This window comes from Oryctolagus cuniculus, chromosome 1 (assembly GCF_964237555.1).
Source record: "Oryctolagus cuniculus chromosome 1, mOryCun1.1, whole genome shotgun sequence".
NCBI lineage: Eukaryota > Metazoa > Chordata > Mammalia > Lagomorpha > Leporidae > Oryctolagus > Oryctolagus cuniculus.
This window is the reverse complement of record NC_091432.1, coordinates 56,886,039-56,907,867: the sequence shown is the minus strand read 5'-3', so window position 1 is coordinate 56,907,867 and position 21,829 is coordinate 56,886,039. Positions and strand designations below refer to the sequence as shown.

At 49.1% G+C, this 21,829-nt stretch overlaps 1 protein-coding gene and 1 long non-coding RNA gene across 2 annotated transcripts in view; one reads left to right on the top strand and one right to left on the bottom strand.

Annotated features, from left to right (window-relative positions):
- LOC138849593 (uncharacterized) overlaps positions 1-7,495 on the top strand; it is a 12,805-nt gene extending 5,310 nt beyond the window's left edge. Inside the window, exon 2 of the long non-coding RNA XR_011388534.1 lies at positions 5,322-7,495. This is a non-coding gene — a long non-coding RNA (uncharacterized lncRNA). The remainder of the gene's footprint in view (positions 1-5,321) is intronic.
- Positions 6,372-21,829, bottom strand: LOC138849589 (gamma-aminobutyric acid type B receptor subunit 2-like). Its single transcript, XM_070073601.1, has 3 exons — positions 21,616-21,829; positions 9,345-9,462; positions 6,372-6,821 (listed from the first exon to the last, which is right to left on the bottom strand). Exons 1-3 carry the CDS (start codon positions 21,632-21,634, stop codon positions 6,680-6,682), a joined length of 279 nt encoding a protein of 92 aa, XP_069929702.1. The 5' UTR covers positions 21,635-21,829; the 3' UTR covers positions 6,372-6,679.

Sequence of the window (21,829 nt, the reverse complement as noted above, 5' to 3'; positions counted from 1 at the left end):
CTTTTTCACATGGTGAGTTCAAGGTGGGCTCCCATCACAACCAAATGATTCTTAAAAAAGATTTATGTGAAAATTACAAAGAAGGAGGGAGACAGAAAGAGATCCTCCATCTGCTGGTTCACTCCCCAGATGGCTGCAACTGCCAGGGCTGGGCCAGGCCGAAGCCAGCAGCCAGGACCGGGATCCCCACGTGGGTGCAGGAACCCAAGCCCTTGGGCCATCTTCTGCTGCTTTCCCAGGCCATTAGCAGGGAGTTGGATAGAAAGTGGAACAGCCAGGACTTGAGCCAGCACCCATGTGGGATGCCAGTGTCACAGGCAGTGGCTTTACCCCGCTATGCAACAACATCAGCCCCCAGCGACCAGAAGGTTCTTGACTACTGTGGAATGCTTGCTAACTCCCTGGCCCCGACTGCCCCCCAGGCCTCAAGAGCCTGCAGAGATTTGGCCCTGGGGGCTGCTACCCCGTGAGCCGCCTGCACCTCCTCCAGCCTGTGGCGCCCTCAGCTGGCAGTTCCATGTCCTCCTCCTGGACCCCAGACAGGAAATCCACTCCTCCTGTTTTCGGGAGAATGCCGTTCACTCACATGGCACTGGGTGCCTCCTCATGCTGTCCCCTCTCCACCCCGCACCCTGAGCTTCCTGAGGGAGTCCGAGCTGCTTCCTTGGCACAGCTGTTCCTCCCCGGGGCACAGAGCAGATTCCCCAGGGCTCAGCAGAATCAACCTTTTGGAGCAGGCCCATCAGGTTGGTTGCTGGACCTGAACCATCAGAGCAAAGGCAGAGGGGGCTATGGGACTGGTTCAGGCCTCAGAGAGACTGGCAGACTTCATCAGGGGGCTGGGCCCACAGTCTTCCAGGACGGGGGTCCTCAGTGGTGGAGCTCCATGCACGGTCCCTGTTCCACACCACCTTGGGAGGCAGGCTGTGCAAGGACAGGAGTTAGACAGGTCCAGTGCCGAGGAGGGATTCACCAAGGCCACGGGATGAGTCTGTGGCACAGGCAGGAACAACTGGAGTTGTGTCTGGTCTCACTTCCTACCTCACCCAGACTCACAGAAATCAGCGCTGGGAAGCACTGCAGCGAGTGTCCTGTCCAACCCCTCACTCTGTTGGGGGAAACAGAGGCCCGGTGAGCGAGCCAGGGTCAGCCGGAGGTCCCGCGAGGGCAGGCACGGAACATCGTGGAACCCGGATGCTCTGGCCGCGAGGCTCAGCTCTCGTCTGTTGGGTCCACTTCCTCACCCTCGGCCCTGAACCACAGCAGAGTAAGCAGAGTGGCGAGACACCAGCACACGGAGCCACGTCTCAGCTGCCACGGACTCCAGACATCTTCACGCGTCCCCACCCCATGGCTGGGTGCGTCCCTGGGCACGTCTGAAAGGGAAATGCCGTGTGCCAGGGAAAGCCCTCCCTCCCTCCCTCCTGGCATCACTGGCGGCCTTCACGCCTCGCTGGGCCCCAGGACCAGGGTGTGTGTGAACCCAAGTCGAAAGGGTGGGCCCAGGCGAGCGCGGCACACTCCCTTCCGGTTACAAAGCGTCCTCTTTGTCTTCCTTTTCTCGTGACTGGCTCATTTCTGAGGTAAAAATAAAATCAAATCAGAATATTTGCTAGCTTCCCAGTGAGTGGAAGCCCTGAAGTCTCCTCATCCTAGGACGCACAGACAACACTGGGATGGGAAGAAGGTTCCAGAACCAGTAAGGCTGGACCGCCTGCCAGGCCTGACCCTCCGGGGTACTCACCTACAAGGATCTTCCTGGGGACAGCTCTAACTGCCTGGAAGCCGGGGACGGTAGAGGAGGCGGGTTCTGGGGGGGCTATAAAATGCAGGCTGGTGGCCACGGGCAGTTCTGCCTCTCCAGCCCCCTTCCTGCTAGCCTCCTAGAAGCACAGCTCTAACTCTGGAAGGAAAGAAGGGAAGCTATTGGGAGGGAATCTGGAGGGACCGCCCTTGCTCCCAGTTCTGACTGAGATTGGCTCAGGGATATGCTCATTTTCCAGGCCCAGCCAATCGGAGCCCTTCCCAGGATTTCTGTCCCAGGTTTGGAATCTTGACCTCCAGCTGGAGAAATGAGAAGAGAGGCATGGGCTCTGTTCACATCATCTAGGCTCAAGGACCAGCAGTAACTAAAGCCCTTGAGCATCAGCTTTGAGCAAATATGGTCTCCTTTCTGCTTCCAGAGGGTGGAGTTCCAGATGCCTAGAACCAAACGAAATCTGTGGGATGCAGGAGGGCTCCTGGCTGTCTGAAACTTGAAAGTTCTACCCCTCTCCTGGTGTGTGTGTGTGTGTGTGTGTGTGTTTGGTTTTTTTTTGACAGGCAGAGTGGACAAGGAGAGAGAGACAAGACAGAGAGAAAGGTCTTCCTTTGCCATTGGTTCACCCTCCAATGGCCGCCACGGCCGGCGCACCACGCTGATCCAATGGCAGGAGCCAAGTGCTTCTCCCGGTCTCCCATGGGGTGCAGGGCCCAAGCACTTGGGCCATCCTCCACTGCACTGCCGGGCCACAGCAGAGAGCTGGCCTGGAAGAGGGGCAACCGGGACAGAATCCGGCACCCCGACCGGGACTAGAACCCGGTGTGCCGGCGCCGCAAGGTGGAGAATTAGCCTAGTGAGCTGCGGCGCCGGCTCTCTCCTGGTGTTGATGGACATGTGGGAAATAGCTCCTGGCTGAGCAGGCAGGTGGCTAAGGACATCTGTGGGGACAGGGGGCTCAAAGAAACCACAGGAGACTGAGAAGGGGGTCCTTGGGCCAGGCCGAGGATTGGAGGTCCTGCATGTCCCTAAGCAGGGCCCTGTGATTGTTCCACCATCTCTGCCTTGTCATATGTCTGTCCCTCACCTTCTGGGCTCATCACATTCTGCTTAGCCTTGAAAGGCAAGGTCTGGGCAGCAAATGATGGTTACATTCTCCTGAGAAAAGAAGTACCTGGGGCCGGCGCTGTGGTGTAGCGGGTAAAGCCACTGCCTGTAGCACCGGCATCCTATATAGGAGCCCGTTCAAGTCCCAGCTGCTCCACTTCAGAGTCAGCTCTCTACTATGACCTGGGAAAGCAGAAGTGCTAGGCCCCTGCACCCTCACCAGAGAACCCAGAAGAGGCTCAAGGCTCCTGGCTCCTGGCTTCAGATCTGCCCAGCTCTGGGCCTTGGGGCCATTTGGAGAGTGAACCAGCAGATGGAAGAAATCTCAGGCTGGCGCCGTGGCTCACTAGGCTAATCCTCCGCCTTGTGGCGCCGGCACACCAGGTTCTAGTCCCGGTCGGGGCGCCGGATTCTGTCCCGGTTGCCCCTCTTCCAGGCCAGCTCTCTGCTGTGGCCCAGGAGTGCAGTGTAGGATGGCCCAAGTCCTTGGGCCCTGCACCTGCATGGGAGACCAGGAGAAGCACCTGGCTCCTGGCTTCAGATCAGCACGGTGCGCCGGCCGCAGCGGCCATCGGAGGGTGAACCAACGACAAAAGGAAGACCTTTCTCTCTGTCTCTCTCTCTCACTGTCCACTCTGCCTGTCAAAAAAAAAAAAAAAAAAAAAAGACTTGGGTTTGAGTGCAACTGTTGTGTCTCAAGGAAAACACAGCACATGCTTTTTTTTTTTTTTTTTTTTTTTTTTTTTTTTTTTTTTTTTTGACACGCAGAGTGGACAGTGAGAGAGAGAGAGAGAGAGAAAGTTCTTGCTTTTCCGTTGGTTCACCCTGCAATGCCCACTGTGGCTGGCACGCTGTGCTGATCTGAAGCCAGGAGCCAGGTGCTTCCTCCTGGTCTCCCATGGGGTGCAGGGCCCAAGCACTTGGGCCATCCTCCACTGCACTCCCGGGCCACAGCAGAGAGCTGGCCTGGAAGAGGGGCAACTGGGACAGAATCCGGCGCCCCGACCGGGACTAGAACCTGGTGTGCCTGCGCCGCAAGGCGGAGGATTAGCCTAGTGAGCCGCAGCGCCGGCCCAGCACATGCTTTTTTAAAAAAGATTTATTTATTTGAAAAGCAAAAATAGCAGTGGGGAGTGCGGGGGTAGGAAGAGGAGACAGCAATCTTCCATGTATTGGTTCACTCCCCAAATGGCCGCAATGACCAGAACTGGACCAAGCTGAAGCCAGGACCAGGAACTTCCCGGGTCTCCTATGTGAGTGGCAGAGGCCCACAGATTTGGGCCATCTTCTACTGCTTTCCCCGGTGCGTTAGCAGGGAGCTGGGTCAGAAGCAGAGCAGCCAGTGCTAGAACCAGTGCTCTGATATGGGATGCTGGTGTCACAGGCGGCGGCTTAGTCCCCTGCACCACATCACCAGCCCCTAAAAACATTCTTCCAAGTGAGGCTGGCACACAGCGTGGCAGTGCAACCTGGGAGCTGGGCCTCCTGGCCCCTGATGCTCTCATCGCTGCCCTGAGACAGGACAGGCCCGTGCCCCAGGCAGGTTAAGTCCAGAAGGCACGAGGAGCCAGTCTGCTTCCGAGGACTGAACTGAGGTCTGTCGTTTCTGAACTTTCCACGGATCCCTGCGGCAGACCTGCAGGCACCATTCAGGTATGAACAAATAGGAGGCTGCCTGTGCGTGGCTGTGCGCAGCGACTGCCCGTGTGCACCCTCTCTGTGCCGCCTCGGCTGGATTGGTAGTGACTCCCCGGTGCTATATGGAGGCGGATCCCGAGGCCCCAGCTGAGCCTACAGGAGGCAGTGTCAAGGTTAGCTAATCTGCCACAGGGGTGAAGAGAGAGGGGAAGAGAGGTGCCCTGCCAACCCTGAGTTTATCACCGACCAAGCTCAGGCGTTGGAATCTGGGTGACCTGGGAATGAACGCTGCTCTAGTCTCCTGGGCCTCAGTGTGTTCATCCCAGAAATGGATGTGCTTAAGTCAGGGTATGGGCTCAGCAGCAGCAACAAAGAAGCCCCAGAATGCTGGGGCCTAAAACAACTTGGGAGAATCGAGCGGTGGCTGAGCGGTGGCTCTGTCACCCTCAGCGTGTTGCTTGTGCCTGTGGACCGCAGGTGCCTACTCCTGTTCTTGCCATGTCCCAGCCAGATGAAAAGGGAGCTGCACCAGGGGAGCAGGTGTGCAGCATTGGAAGGTATGACCCAGACGCTGCCCACGTCACCTCTCATCTCCCAGGAGTGCTGGGTCATCACGTGGCCACACCCGGCTGTGACTTGGTGGGAAATGGTGTTTTCAGCTGGGGAACCATGTGGCTGGTTTGATAGGTGTGACAGGTGCCCCAGGGCTGCTGCTAGGCTCTCAGCAGGGTTGTTGGGCGCAGCGGCTCCTTGTGCCCCACTCTGGCACTACACAGGCCTTCCGCAGCTTACCGGATGCTTCTCTTCCCCTGGCCAGGAGCTGGTGAGGATCCTGCACAAGGCGCTGGAGGCTGCCCAGCAGGAGAAGAGGGCGTCCAGCGCGTACTTGGCGGCCACCGAGGACAAGGACCGCCTGGAGCTGGTGCGGCACAAAGTGCGGCAGATCGCCGAGCTGGGCGATCTGCACTGTGTCGGAAGGGATGGAGGACCGAAACCCAGCTCTGCCTGGCTGCCAGGCCAACGCTCTTTGGGCATCAGTGAGAAGGGAAGAGCGAGCTTACAAGTGAGGCTCCATCTGCCCACTGACCGTCCCCAGCCAGCCCCAGGGGGAGGGCTCACTGGTTTGCCTGGATGGGAGGCCGCCTTCTGGAAGCCAAGGGAAGCCCTCGGCCAGGAACTCTCTCCCCTGGGTCACCAGGGATGTCTTTGAGCAGAATGCCCTCAATTCACTTTGGTCAGAAACGAAGTCAGCGGAAACAAAACAAAACAAAACAAAACATCCCAGCCAGCCCTTGGGCCCTGACGAGAGGTTAAAGTGCACAATCTTTCCTTATCATATTTGCTGGGAACAGACATTCCATGGGTGGGGCGGGCAGCCCCCTTGTGATCTGGGGGAGCGGGGTGGGGGACACAAAACAAGGACATGGCTGGTGTGGTGGGTGCGTGACAGACTGTCGGTGAACATGGCAGAGTGCCTGGTGCCAGCCGCTAAGTCCCCATGGTCCCCAGCACAGGAGTTACTGTGTTAATGTGTGGCATTTATCAGAGAGTAACAAACATCTTGGGTGATGGCAGCCCTGGGGGCCTGTGAGTCCGCCTGCCTGGCACCCCAGCTCTCCACGTGCAGGCCGTGCCCTTTCTGCAGACTCCCCACTCCAGAGAGGCTGGGGGAGGGGCTGGACTGGCCGCTGGAGCTGGCGGCCCTGCCCACCCGCTGCCCCTGGCAGGAGGGAGGAGAAGGGCTGGCCTGGGGCTGGGGACGTGCGTGCAGAGGGCGGAGGCGCTTTCTCCAGAAGCCCCAGCCTCTTTCCGAGGCTGCTTAGGGACACGGTGACTTCCAGCTGTGGTGCACCTGCCTCTCTCCTTGTCTAGACTTTTTTTTTTTTTTTTTTTGCAAGTTTCAAATACACCAGCTCCTCCTCGTTGGCGGGAGGAATGATTTAGGAAGAAGTCATTTCCATTCCTCTTCTTTGTGAAAGAATAAGAACTTCACAAATAAGGCTTGAGGTCAGGTGCCAAGGCCCCCGTGTCCTGTCCCCCTGAGTGCCGTCCCAGCAGTCCCGAGAGGCCAGCTGTGGCGCCCAGCTTCTCCGCAGCCAGAGCTGACGGTGCTCCTGGAGCAGACGGCCCTGCCCAGTGTGGTTGCGTCGCTGGGGAGGCCCTGGGCCTCCCACCTTACAGGCCCGAGACCACGACTCGGAAGGAGGGGGGCACGTGTCTGTGGCGGGGGCTGACACAGCTGGCATCCACGCCTCCAATGGACGGGAGGTAGGCGTGGTGGAGGATGGGGAGCTGGAGGGACAGCCGGCGCTGGATGCTGCAGGGAAGGACAGGGAGGAGTGTTAGTGCAGGCAGCCAGGCTGCTCCCCAGAGAGCTCCCTGATTCTCTGACTCCGAGATGTGCCCAGCCAGTCACCTCCCCAGCCAGCCAGCACCAGCTACAGCCCTGGGCATAACCAAGGGGACTGCAGTGGACAAGACAGACGTGTTCTGCTGGAGCTCCTGGGCCAGATCACTGAGGCGGGGTCAGCTGGGACACAGGGCTGTGCTGCCCAACCCCCGCCTCTCTCTTGTTTGCTAACCTGGCAAACCCCCGATGCACCCCAGCAGCCCTCTCCTCCCTCGCTCCGGTGGGGGCCTCTGTGTCATCTGGGCGCATGTTGTTCCCTTCTGGAATATTCTTTCTCTGCCTTTGACCCCCACAAGATCCAGTGTAAAGGAGTTGAATGTTTGGCCTAGCAATGAAGACATCTGCGCCCTATTTCCTAGTGCCTGGGTTGGGCTCTGGATTCCGGCTTCCTGCTGTGCGGATTCTGGGAGGCAGTGGGTGAGAGCTCTAGTGGTTGGGTCTCTGCCACCTGTGTGGGAGACCTGGATTGAGTTTCTGGCTCCCCACTTCACCCCCACTTTCCTTTCCAGGCATCTGGGGAGTGAGCCAGCAGATAGAGCTCTCTGTCATTCTGCCTCTTGAATAAATGTTAAAAAATTAAATGTCATCCTCTATATGCTGCCTGCCTTAGAGCATGAGCCCCTCTTTCCTCGAAGTCCCCCACCCCCCGCCAGCCCTTGGTGAACACCCAGTAAGGACAGCAGTGAACACTGGAGGTGGGCTGAGCCAGGGGAGGCTTGCATGGTGTGGAGGAGCAGCACCCTTCTCGCTGCCACACCCTCAGTGGTCCTAGGGACTGTGGTGTAGCTAAGTCACGCTCGCTGTTGAGAAGGCTGGTTTTGGGGAGCCTGCTCGGGGACGGCCCCCGAGCTCCGTGCGGCTAGCTGCAGTTTTGCGTCGTTCTCCACTGCACACCTTGCGTACTGTAGTTCCTGAGGAAGCCACGGGGTTCCGACGCCTCCTGTGTCCTCGGTGCCTGGATACCCAGGTGCAAAAAAGCCCAATAGGCAAAAGAAGTTGCTATTTCCATTACCAGATGAGGGAAGAGCAGGGAGTGTGTGTCACTAACTCACGGAGGAGAAACCAGGACTGGGGAAGCCCAGGCTCTTCGGTAATGCTGCACAGCTTTATGGTGGGGACAAATCCATTCACAAGGGCTACCTCATCCCAACAGGGGGTGCCCCTGGGGTTTACTTAGGGTGACGATGAAGCGCCATTCCCATTCTCCAAGCTCCTGTTGGCCAGAAAGCCTTCTCCCAATATTCCCCTCACAGGTGTGCCTGGGGCTAGAGCGCTCACTTTGAAATGAAAGTGGAACCTGTATAGTGATGGCCACGATCTAGTGCTTAATGCAAGGTGGTGGGAGCCAAGAGTTCAGGAAGAATCAGCTGTGACGGGGGAGGGTGCCCTGGCTGGCCCAGGCAAGGCGGGTATCCGTCCTGCGCTTGTCAGAGTCACAGCAGTCTGCAGTTAGGATGCTGTTTTGCTTTTTTGTTCATTGAACACACACTTGCCAAGAACTCGCTCAGTGCTGGAAACCACGTCCAGCCCAGAGGCACCTGGAAGACTGTTCCATACCATCAAGGTGCTTCCACCGCTGTGGAGGCAATGGATAGGTAGGCTGCCAGCCACTGCCAGGCAGCCACCGTCAGCTGCTCTGGGCTGTCAGAGGCCCAGGCCTCGGAGCTGATGGGGCTGACAGACTGTCAGCTCCAACACTCAGTGGCCCATGCGAGGCTGCAGTTGGTGGTTTGGCTGCCCTTGCTGCTTTCGCCCTGCTTGTCACTGCCCAGAGGCCAGTTCAGAGTTCAGGTTCCCAGCCTCTGCTTCCCCTGTGCTGGAGGGTGGCGAGAACCACAACCACCAGGTGTCAGGCCCATGCTAAGACGGCACCGTCTCGTTGAGTGCCCTCTGTGCAGCCATTTTAAAATGACACTCCCACCTCTCTTCCCTGACTTCCTGTTCCCCCAAGCACCTGTCATTCAAACACTCACACATGTCTTGCCTTTTTTAATGAAGTTTTCCTGCCAGAGAGAATGGGAGCTCCACAAAAAGAGAGATTTTGTGTGTTTTCTGCAGCAAAGTGTCCCCAGCACCTATACCTGACACCTGGGAAGGTCTCAGGCCTTCAGTAAGTGCCTTTAGCAGGGTTCAGTTTCAGGCATCACAAAGGCAGCATGCTATGGTGGAGAACATGGGATCTGATGATGTACAAACCCAGGTTCAAATCTCAACTCCTGCACAGAGCAGCAAGTGAGCTTGGACAAGCTGCCTCCCTCTTTGAATACCGGTTTTCTCCTCTGTAAAAGGAAGATCATCATTTGACCTGCACTCCAGGGTTGCTGTGGGGTTTAAATCAAACAAAGGCTGGGAAAGCACAGTGCCTATTATAAACTGCCGTGCGGGAGTCACGTCCTGTTGGGGGACTATTCTCAAGGAGCAGGTACTTACTGTTCTGGGGAGTTTATATCTTCTATAGGATCTTTGCATGTTCGAGAGGGCTCTGTTGTGTTCCACTGTAGCTGGGGATTTTGATCAAGGTGATTTTTTAAAATGGCTTTTCCCCCATCTGAAATGATAACATAGTTAACTCAGTTTTAAAAAAATCCACAAGGACCAGCAGTGTGGCACAGCAAGTGAAGCAGCCACCCGTGATGCCCGCATCCCAGGCTGGAGCTCTAGGTCAAGCCTTGGCTGCTCTGCTTTCTGTCCAGCTCTCTGTGAATGCGCCCGGGAAAGCAGCAGCAGATGGCCCCTGCCACCCACGTGGGAGACCTGGATGGAGTTCCTGGTTCCTGGCTTCAGCCTGGCCCAGCTTTGGATGTTGTGGCTCGTTGGGGAGTGAGCCAATAGATAGCGGATCGATCTCTCTCTCTCTCTCTTGCTTTTCAAATAACTAAATCTATTTTTGAAGGAATTTATTTATTTGAGAGGTAGAGAGAAAGGTCTTCTATCCAGTGGTTCAGTCCCCAAATGGCTGCAATGACCAGAGCTGGGCCAGTTGGAAGCCAGGAGCCTGGAGCTTCTTCTGGGTCTCCTGTGTGGGTGCAGGGGCCCAAGCACTTGGGCCATCCTCCACTGCTTTCTCAGGCCATAGCAGAGAGCTGGATTGGAAATGCAGCAGCTGGGATGCCAGCACCACAGCTGGAGGCTTAGCCTACTATGCCACAGTGCTGGTCCTAAACATTTTTAAAAACTCAAGGCAAGCTTCCTAGGATACTGCTCAAAGAGAGCAAATGAAAGAGCCACTGTCTCTCTCTGTTCATCAAACTGCGGTCTGTTTAACAGCTCTCTCGGGGCCAGGGCTGTGAGTCGAGGAGCCTGTGTCCAGGGCTGGAAGCAGTGTGCTGTGGGCTTGTGGGGCCTGCTCTGGGCCCCCCTTCTTCCAAGAAAAAAATGGGGGGAAACACAGAGAGTCAAGGGGCACCGTAACTTAGGATGCCAGGATCTCATTTAAAGGCCCCTTCATGGTGTGCAGGGCTACAAGGACGAAGAAACGCCTGCAAGGTGTACGTGTCAACCTAGAGGGAAAAAAAAGGGGGTACATTTCTCTCTACCTGACCACCTAGCACCGGCATCTTGTAATTAGCTGAGAAAGGATGGGTGCCATTTTGGTCATGTGCATTAGCGGTGCCACCCCGTGTCCATATGTCCAGCAACCAGTCGAGAGGAGATGCATGTCTGGTTGGGAGAACTGACAGAGGGCTGGGAGCTTGTGACTGTGGGAGCCTTGTGTGTTGGGACTGTGAAAACACTGTAGCTGCGTGGAATGGCACAGGGTGTGGCTAGGACTTTGGGCAGTCACTGTGATTGGCTCCACCTGCTCCGGGCGCCTTGATTCCCTCGTGAGGGTCATTGCTGCAGGATCTGTGTTCACACCAAGGACTACACGGATCCTTTGTGTGGTTCTTGTGGCAGCGTGGATGAAAACTTCACACGCTAGGGCTAGCACCCAGGCATTGGTCTCCTCTGAGGAGAGGAGGTGAATGTGAGCTGAACAACCTCCCCTCTGAAAAAAAAAAGATTTACCAGCCAAACTTGGGTGTCACCTTAGTCACTCCCCTCACCCTGCAGCACTGAACAGAACTCCCTGACCACATTCAGCACATGCCTCTGGTTATCCACTGAAAGGGAAGACACTTCAATAAGCCACAGAGGCATAGTTCAAAGATAAAAGCCATCACAGGAGGTCAAAACAAAACAAACCTCAACAAGTATCACCACAAATGCCTAATAATAAATGTAGCAATTCAAGAAACAAGAATAAGGAAGACAACATGATGCCCCCAACAGAACACAACACTTCAATACCTGAATGATATAAAGAAGAGGCTGACGAAATGCCAGGAACAGAATTCAAAAAGTTGACCATAGGATTACTCAGAAGTAATTAGAAGCGAATCATGAGCTAAAGAAATCTGTACATGACATAAATGAATTTTTTCCCATTAAATTGAGATTTTAAAGAGAAGTCAAGGCTGGTGCCGCAGCTCACTAGGCTAATCCTCTGCCTGCGGCGCCAGCACCCGGGTTCTAGTCTCGGTCGGGGCGCGGGATTCTGTCCCGGTTGCTCCTCTTCCGGTCCAGCTCTCTGCTGTAGCCCGGGAGGGCAGTGGAGGATGGCCCAAGTGCTTGGGCCCTGCACCCGCGTGGGAGACCAGGAGAAGCACCTGGCTCCTGGCTTTGGATTGGCGCGGTGCGCCGGACACAGTGCGCCGCTGGAGCGGCCACTGGGGGGTGAACCAACAGAAAAAGGAAGACCTTTCTCTCTGTCTCTCTCTCTCACTGTCCAGTCTGCCTGTCAAAAAAAAATATATAAAAAAGAGAGAAATCAAAATGAAATATTGGAAACAAAGAATTCAAGAAAACAAATAAAAAGTATGGTGGAGGGTCTTAACAACAGACTCAGTGAGGCAGAAGAAAGAATATCTGAGTTAGAACACAAATCTCTGGAAATTCTACAGTCAGACTAAAAAAAAAAAAAAAACAAAAGAAATTAAAAAAAAAAAAACTAAAAAACAGCATTGCAGATTTAGGGGATACTATCAAACGATTCAACATACAGGTCTTAGGAGTACCTGAAGGTATGGAAAGAGAGAATGGATTAGAAGGCCTTTTTAGTGAAATAATATAGAAAACTTTCCTAATTTAGAGAAAGAAAGGGACATATTAGGAGAGGAAGCACATAGAACTCCTAACAGACATGACCAGAAAAGATCTTTACCATGACACATTGTAATCAAACTCTCCAGAATTAAACATTAAGAAAAGATTCTAAAATGTGCCCTACAGAAAACACCAGATTACTTTCAGAGGATCTCCAATTAGACTCTCAGCTGCATTCTCATCAGAAACTCCAATTCTTCTCAAACTATTCAGAACAATCCAAAAAGAGGGAATCCTCCCAAATTCTTTCTATGAAGCCAGCATCACCTTAATCCCTAAGCCGGAAAAAGATGCAGCATTGAAAGAAAATTACAGACCAACATCCCTGATGAACATAGACGCAAAAATCCTCAATAAAATTCTGGCCAATAGAATGCAACAACACATCAGAAAGATCATCCACCCAGACCCAGTGGGATTTATCCCTGGTATGCAGGGATGATTCATTGTTCGCAAATCAATCAATGTGATTCACCACATTAACAAACTGCAGAGGAAAAACCATATGATTATCTCAATAGATGCAGAGAAAGCATTCGATAAAATACAACACCTTTTCATGATGAAAACTCTAAGCAAATTGGGTAGAGAAGGAACATTCCTCAATATAATCAAAGCAATTTATGAAAAGCCCTTGGCCAGCATCCTATTGAATGGGGAAAAGCTGGAAGCATTTCCACTGAAATCTGGTACCAGACAGGGATGCCCAGTCTCACCACTGCTATTCAATATAGTTCTGGAAGTTCTAGCCAGAGCCATCAGGCAAGAAAAAAAATTAAAGGGATACAAATTGGGAAGGAGGAAGTCAAACTATCCCTCTTTGCAGATGATATGATTCTTTATTTAGGGGATCCAAAGAACTCTACTAAGAGACTATTGGAACTCATAGAAGAGTTTGGCAAAGTAGCAGGATATAAAATCAATGCACAAAAATCAACAACCTTTGTATACACAGGCAATGCCATGGCTGAGAAAGAACTCCTAAGATCAATCCCATTTACAATAGCCACAAAAACAATCAAATATCTTGGAATAAACTTAACCAAGGACATTAAAGATCTCTATGATGAGAATTACAAAATCTTAAAGAAAGAAATAGAAGAGGATACCAAAAAATGGAAAAATCTTCCATGCTCATGGATTGGAAGAATCAATATCATCAAAATGTCCATTCTCCCAAAAGCAATTTATAGATTCAATGGGATACCAATCAAAATACCGAAGACATTCTTCTCAGATCTAGAAAAAATGATGCTGAAATTCATATGGAGACACAGGAAACCTCGAATAGCTAAAGCAATCTTGTACAACAAAAACAAAGCCGGAGGCATCACAATACCGGATTTCAGGACATACTGCAGGGCAGTTCTAATCAAAACAGCCTTGTACTGGTACAGAAACAGATGGATAGACCAATGGAACAGAATTGAAACACCAGAAATCAACCCAAACATCTACAGCCAACTTATATTTGATCAAGGATCTAAAACCAATTCCTGGAGCATGGACAGTCTATTCAATAAATGGTGCTGGGAAAACCAGATTTCCACGTGCAGAAGCATGAAGCAAGACCCCTACCTTACACCTTACACAAAAATGTACTCAACATGGATTAAAGATCTAAATCTACAACCCAACACCATCAAATTATTACAGAACATTGGAGAAACCCTGCAAGATATTGGCACTGGCAAAGACTTCTTAGAAAAGACCCTGGAGGCACAGGCAGTCAAAGCCAAAATTAACAATTGGGATTACATCAAATTGAGAAGTTTCTGTACTGCAAAAGAAACAGTCAGGAAAGTGAAGAGGCAACTGGCAGAGTGGGAAAAAATATTTGCAAGCTATGCAAATGATAAAGGGTTAATAACCAGAATCTACAAAGAGATCAAGAAACTCCAAAACAACAAAACAAACAACCCACTCAAGAGATGGGCCAAGGACCTAAGTAGACATTTTTTCAAAAGAGGAAATCCAAATGGCCAACAGACACATGAAAATATGTTCAGGATCACTAGCAATCAGGGAAATGCAAATCAAAACCACAATGAGGTTTCACCTCACCCCAGTTAGAATGGCTCACATTCAGACAACAGATACTGGTGAGGATGTGGGGAAAAAAGGACACTAATCCACTGTTGGTGGGAATGCAAACTGGTAAAGCCACTGTGGAAGTCAGTCAGGAGATTCCTCAGAAACCTGAATATAACCCTTCCATACAACCCAGCCATACCACTCCTTGGAATTTACCCAAAGGAAATTAAATTGGCAAACAAAAAAGCTGTCTGCACCTTAATGTTTATTGCAGCTCAATTCACAAGAGCTAAGAGCTAAGAGCTAAATGCCCATCAACAGTAGACTGGATAAAGAAATTATGGGATATGTACTCTATAGAATACTATACAGCAGTCAAAAACAACGAAATCCAGTCATTTGCAACAAAATGGAGGAATCTGGAACACATCATGCTGAGTGAAATAAGCCAGTCCCAAAGGGACAAATATAATATGTTCTCCCTGATCAGTGACAACCGAGCACCTAAAAGGAAACCGGTTGATGTGAAATGGACACTATGAGAAACACGACTTGATCAGCCCTTGTCCTGACTGTTGAGGAACAACTTAATACTTTATACCTTTTAGTATTTTTTTTTTGTTCTACTTAATACTATAGGTTGAACTCTTTAATTAACACACAACTCTTCTTAGGTTTTTAAATTTAACTGAAAAGTGATCCCTGTTAAATATGAGTGGGAATAACAGAGGGAGAGAGGGAGGAGATGTACAGTTTGGGACATGCTCAATTGGGCTTGCCTCAAATGGTAGAGCTAGAAACGTGCCAGGGGATTCCAATTCAATCCCATCAAGGTGGCATGTACCAATGCCATCTCACTAGTCCAAGTGATCAGTTTCGGTTCACAATGGATCATAATGAAAGGATTAAGAGTCAAAGGGGCTTGCGCCGTGGCTCAATAGGCTAATCCTCTGCCTGTGGCGCCAGCACCCCAGGTTCTAGTCCCGGTCGGGGTGCTGGATTCTGTCCCGGTTGGCCCTCTTCCGGTCCAGCTCTCTGCTGTGGCCTGGGAGTGCAGTGGAGGATGGCCCAGGTTTTTGGGCCCTGCACCCGCGTGGGAGACCAGGAGAAGCACCTGGCTCCTGGCTTTGGATCAGCGTGGTGCGCCAGCCACAGTGGCCATTGGAGGGTGAACCAATGGTAAAGGAAGACCTTTCTCTCTGTCTCTCTCTCTCACTGTCCACTCTGCCTGTCAAAAACAAACAAACAAACAAACAAAAGAGTCAAAGGGATCACATAAACAAGACTAGTGTCTGCTAATACTAACTGATAGAATAGAAAAGGGAGAGAACAATCCAACATGGGAAGCGGGATACACAGCAGACTCATAGAATGGCAGATGTCCTAAACAGCACTCTGGCCTCAGAATCAGCCCTTAAGGCATTCGGATCTGGCTGAAGAGCCCATGAGAGTATTTTAGGCATGGAAAGCCAAGACATTCTGGCAAAAAAATAAATAAATAAATAAATCCTAAACAAAAGATCTCTGCGAATGAGATCCCAGTAGAAAGAACGGGCCATCAAAGAAGGAGGTACCTTTCTCTGAAGGGAGGAGAGAACTTATACTTTGACTATGACCTTATCTAAATAAGATCGAGTTGGTGAACTCAAAAGGCTTCCATAGCCTTGGCAATTCATGACAAGAGCCTAGGGTGATTACTGATGCCATAAATAAGAGTGTCAATTGGTAAGTCAACAACAGGAGTCACTGTGCACTTACTCCTCATGTAGGATCTCTGTCCTTAATGTGTTGTACAATTTAAATTAATGCTTTAACTAGTACTCAAATAGTACTTTACACTTTGTGTTTCTGTGTGGGTGCAAACTGTTGAAATCTTTACTTAATATATGCTAAGTTGATCTTCTGTATATAAATATAATTGAAAATGAATCTTGATGTGAATGGAATGGGAGAGGGAGCGGGAGATGGGATGGTTGTGGGTGGGAGGGAAGTTATGGGGTGAAAAGCCACTGTAATCCTAAAGCTGTACTTTGGAAATTTATATTTATTAAATAAAATTAAAAAAAAACTTATGTGATACAGTAAAATCAGTGTTAAGAGGAAAGTTTATAGCAATTGGTACCTACATTAAGAAATTGAAAAGGCACCAAATAAATGAGCTATCAATGCATCTCAAGGACCCAGAAAAACACAGCAAACCAAACCAAAATTAGTATGAGAAAAGAAATTATTAAAATTAGAGAATAAGTGAAATTGATACCAAAATTCACACAAAAGATCAGTGAAATAAGAAGCTTTTTTTTTGAAAAAATAAATAAAACTGACAAACCACTGGCCAAACTAACAAAAAAAAAGGGGGGGGGGGAAGAAGACCCAAAAAAAGAGAAGACCCAAGTAAAATTAGAGATGAAAAAGGAAATGTAATAACAGACATGACAGAAATAAAAAGAATCATCAGAAATTACTACAAAGAGCTGTATGCCAGCAAACTGGAAAACCTACAAGAAATGGACAGATTCTTGGACCCATACAACCTACCTAAATAGAGCCATGAAAACACAGAAAACCTAAACAACCCAATAACCAAGATGGAGACTGAATCAGTAATGAAGACCCTCCCAGCAAAGAAAAGCCCAGGACCAGATGGCTTTACTGCTGAATAGTACCAGACATTGAAAGAAGAACTAGCTCCAATTTTCCTGAGCTATCCAAAGCAACTGACTGATTCTTCCAATCCATGAACATAGAAGATTTTTCCATTTTTTTGTATCTTCTTCTCTTTCTTTCTTTACTGTTTAGAATCAATATCATCAAAATGTCCATACTACTGAAAGTACTTTACAGATTCAATGTGATCCCAATCAAAATACCAACAACATTCTTTACGGATATAGAAAAAAAATGGTGAAATTCATATGGAAACATTAGAGACCCTGAATAGCTAAAGCAATCTTACAGAGCTAAAACAAAGGCAGAGGCATCACAATACCAGATTTCAAGACATACTACCGGATAGTTATAATCTAAACAGCCTGGCAGTGGTGCAAAAACAGATGGTTAGACCAATGGAACAGAATAGAAACACCAGAAATCAAACCACACATCTACAACCCACTTATCTTTGACAATGGAGCTAAAATCAATCCCTGCAGCAAGCGCAGTCACTTCAACATATGGTGCTGGGAAAACTGGATCTCCACATGCAGCAGTAGAAAGCAAGACCCCTACCTTACACCTTACACAAAAATGTACTCAAAATGGATTAAAGACCTAAATCTAGATGCAATACAATCAAATTGCTAGAGAACACTGGGGAAATCCTGTAAGACATTGGCATAGGTAAAGAGTTCTTGGAAAAGACCCCAGAAGCACAGGCAATCAAAACCAAAATTGACAAATGGGATCACATCAAATTGAGAATCTTCTGTACAGCAAAAGAAACACTCAGTAAAGTGAAGAAGCAGAAGGGGAGAAAATAGTTGCAAACAATGGAACTGATAAAAGATTAATATCCAGAATATATAAAGAGATAAAAAACTCAACAACAACAAAACAAATAACCTAGTTAAGAAATGGGCAAAGGACTTAAACAGGCATTTTTCAAAAGAGGAAATCCAAATGGCCAACAGACACATGAAAAAATGCTGAGGAGCACTAGCTGTCAGGGAAATGCAAATCAAAACTATAATGGGGTTTCATCTTACCCCAGTTAGAATGGCTTTTATACAGAAATCAACAAACAACAAATGCTGGTGAGAATGTGGGGAAAAAGGTACCCTAATCTACTGTTGGTAGGATGTAAACTGGTACAGCCAATGTGGAGACAGTATGGAGATACCTCAGAAACTTGAATATAGACCTACCACATGACCCAGCCATCCCACTACTGGGAATTTACCCAAGAGAAATGAAATCCACATATAAAGAGTTATCTGTACCCCTATGTTTATTTAACCTCAGTTCACAATAGCTAAGATATGGAATCAACCCAAAGGCTTGTCAACCAAAGACTGGATAAAGAAATTATGGAATATATACATTATGGAATACTACACAGCATTAATAATAATAAAAAAAGACATCTTGTTGTTTCCAACAAAATGGATGAAACCGGAAAACATCATACTTAGTGAAATAAGTACCAAAAAGACAAATATCATATGTTTTCCTTGATTTATGATAACTAACAGAGCAGTTTGAGTCCTGGCTGCTCCACTTCTGATCCAGCTCCCTGCTATGGCCTGGAAAAGCAGTGGAAGATGGCCCATATCCTTGGGCTCCTATAACCCCATGGGAGACCCGGAAGAAGCTCTGGCTCCTGGCTTCAGATTGCTCCAGCTCTGGCCATTGCAGTCATCTGGGGAGTGAATCAGCAGATGGAGGAATTCTCTCCCTCTCTAACTCTGACTTTCCAATAAATAGATAAATCTTAAAAAGAAAATCACAAATTACAAAATTCAAAATCCACAAGATGTCCTATAACATACGTGACACTGACTTTAAAAGAAAATGAGTAAACGTTATTTACCTTCCCCTAAATGCACAAGACAAAAACTTTGGGAACTGGCATAGAAATAAATTAGTTCAATGCACAAATCAAAGGCTTACATTTATATTTATACCATAGTACAGGAAACCAAGGCTGACTATGTTCTCCCTAAACTTACTGAGTTCAGTAAGTATCCAACACAGCTAGTCACACATAATTCCTTGGTTAGCTTCTCTCATCTAGGGTCTGCTTGCCTCCCTTCCAAAAGTGTAGAATGAAACATCACCACTTGGAACTTTGCTAAGCTTTTAACCCAGGCTTTTAATCAGAGCTGGGCAGTAGCCTAGAGGTTAAGAAATGGTGTAAATGGGCAGGCACCGTGGCCTATCAGGTAAAGCTATTGCCTGCTGTGCTGGTATCCCATATGGGTGCCGGTTCGTCTCAGCTGCCCCATTTCCAATCCAGCTCCCTGCTAATGTGCCTGGGAAAGCAGCAGAGGATGGCCCAGGTGCTTGGACCCCTGTACCTACATGGGAGACCCTGAAGAAGCTCCTGGCTCCTGACTTTGGACTGCACCAGCTCTGGCCCCTGTGGCCATTTGGGGAGTGAACCCGCAGATGGAAGATCTCTCTCTCTGTCTCTTCCTCTCTCTCCCTTTTCCTGTAACTATGCATTTCAAATAACAAATCTTAAAAAAAAAAAAAAAGGATGGCATAAGATGCTCATGTCTCACACTGGAGTAACTGAGTTTCACATCTGGCTTCAGCTTCCTGCTAATGTGTACCCTGGAAGGTAATAAGTGATGGTTCAAGTAGTTAGGTTCCCACCATCCATGTGGGAAACCTGGATTGAATTACTGGCTCCTGGCTTTGGCCATTGCAGGCATTTGTGGGAGTGAATCAGTGGATGGGAGCTCTCTCTCTCTCTCTCTCAAATAAAAGAGGTTTAAAAACCTGTAGCTCCTCTGGTAGCAGTATCCTATGCCTAAAGATTTTACATTTAATCAATGTCAAGCTACAGTTCCCCAACATCTCAATCTCTTTTTTTTTATTTTTTTTTATTTTTTGACAGGCAGAATGGACAGTGAGAGAGAGAGAGAGAGAGAGAGAGAGAGAGAGGAGAGAGAGAGAAAGAAAGGTCTTCCTTTTGCCGTTGGTTCACCCTCCAATGGCCGCCGCGGCCGGCACACCGCGCTGATCCGATGGCAGGGGCCAGGAGCCAGGTGCTTTTCCTGGTCTCCCATGGGGTGCAGGGCCCAAGCACCTGCGCCATCCTCCACTGCACTCCCTGGCCACAGCAGAGAGCTGGCCTGGAAGAGGGGCAACCGGGACAGAATCCGGCGCCCCGACCGGGACTAGAACCCGGTGTGCCGGCGCCGCTAGGCGGAGGATTAGCCTAGTGAGCCGCGGCGCCGGCCCAACATCTCAATCTCTAACTGCCTGCACCATCCTACTTCTGGCAAGCTTGTAACTCATCTCTGAGGGGCCAGTGCTGTGGCACAGCAGGTAATGCCATCGTCTGCAGCACCAGCATCCCATGTGGGCACTGGTTTAGACCCAGCTGCTCTACTTCCAATCCAGCTATCTCCTAATGACTCTGGGAAAGCAGTGGAAGATGGCCCAAGTCTTTGAGCCCCTGCACCCACGTGGGAGAGCTAGAAGAAGCTCCTGGCTTCAGTCTGGCCTGGCCCAGTTCTGGCCAATGCATTCATCTGGAGGGTGAACAAGTGGATAGAAGATTACTCTGTCTCTCCCCCTCTGTCTATAACTCTACCTTTCAAGCATAAGTAAATAAATAAATCTTAAAAACAAACAAACAAACAAACAAACAACAAAAAAAAACAGGGGCCGGCACTGTGGTGCAGTAGGTTAATCCTCTACCTGTGGTGCTGGTATCCCCTATGGGTGCCTGTTCTAGCTCCAGCTGCTCCTCTTCAGCTCTCTGCTATAGCCTGGGAAAGCAGTAGAAGGTGGCCCAAGCACTTGGGCCCCTGCACCACATAGGAGATCCGAAGAAGCTCCTGCTCCTGGTTTCGCATAGGCCCAGTTCCAGCCGTTACAGCCATTTGGGAGAGTAAACCAGCGGATGGAAAATCTCTCTGTCTCTCCCTCTCACTGTCTGTAACTCTACCTCTCAAATAAATAAATAAAATCTTAAAAAAAAAAAAAAAAAAAAAACGAACAAAAAAAACCACCTCATTCCTGAAGCCAAAGTTCAAATAGTTCCTTCTCTGAAGTTTCCTCAACTTCTCGGGTAGAAAATGTTCTTTTAATTACACTGCCACTACAGTCTGTGGAGACTTTTTTGTGGCAACTAATTACTGTATTTTTCCAGCTCTGACAAATAAAAATTGTATAAATTCAGGGTGTACAATGTTGTTTCGCTATACACTGGGAAATCCTTTCCACATATCAAAACATTGTATTTGCTATGGTATAGAATCCAATACATAAATATTTATTGAATGAGTCACTTTTGACTTTGTGAAGAGAAAATTCAGAATAGAAAAGAAATAATCTTTACAATTGTGTAGATGGTGGAAAGAAAACAAAGGAAATAATTTCTAACTCTAGTTTCCATGTTTTAGATCAAGTCTGAAAACTGCTCATCAGAGCAAGGCCAGGTACTTTTACATCTCAGATTATTTCTCATCTTACTTCATCTTTCTTTTGGCTGTGACCTCACTATAACCAGCACCTATAACTGAGAGCACGTCAGAGTACCAGCAACCTGCGCTGCTCCTCTAGCCTACCCACCCTCTAATCACATTTATATTCCAACAAATGTACCTCTTTAAGCAGAGCTCCCTCCACCCCAAGGGACCTGGACACCAACCAAGCTTCAGGTGTAGTCCTGCCGCTGTGTATATGAATAATGAATTTACTTCTCTTACTTTTAATTGCACATAGGCATACTTTGAGAAAGCTTGATGTCATCAGGTGGAAGTGCCCCCTGACTCTGTACCTGAGGGTGCGTTTCCACTCTGAGTGTGATGGCTTACATTAGATCATGTGACAGCTGTGTCCCAGTTACCTGCTATTTTGATATTCATGTTGTTATCCAGCAGGAGGTTTTCAGCCTTGAGGTCACGATGCACAGTCTTTCGACTATGACAATAATCAACAGCAGAGAGGATCTGCCAGAATTTTCGCCTGGCTTCAGACTCATTTAATCGTCCATGATTAGCAAGATAATCTATGAAAGAGAGAATTTAGAATTACTCACCAAAGTATAATAACTTCACCAT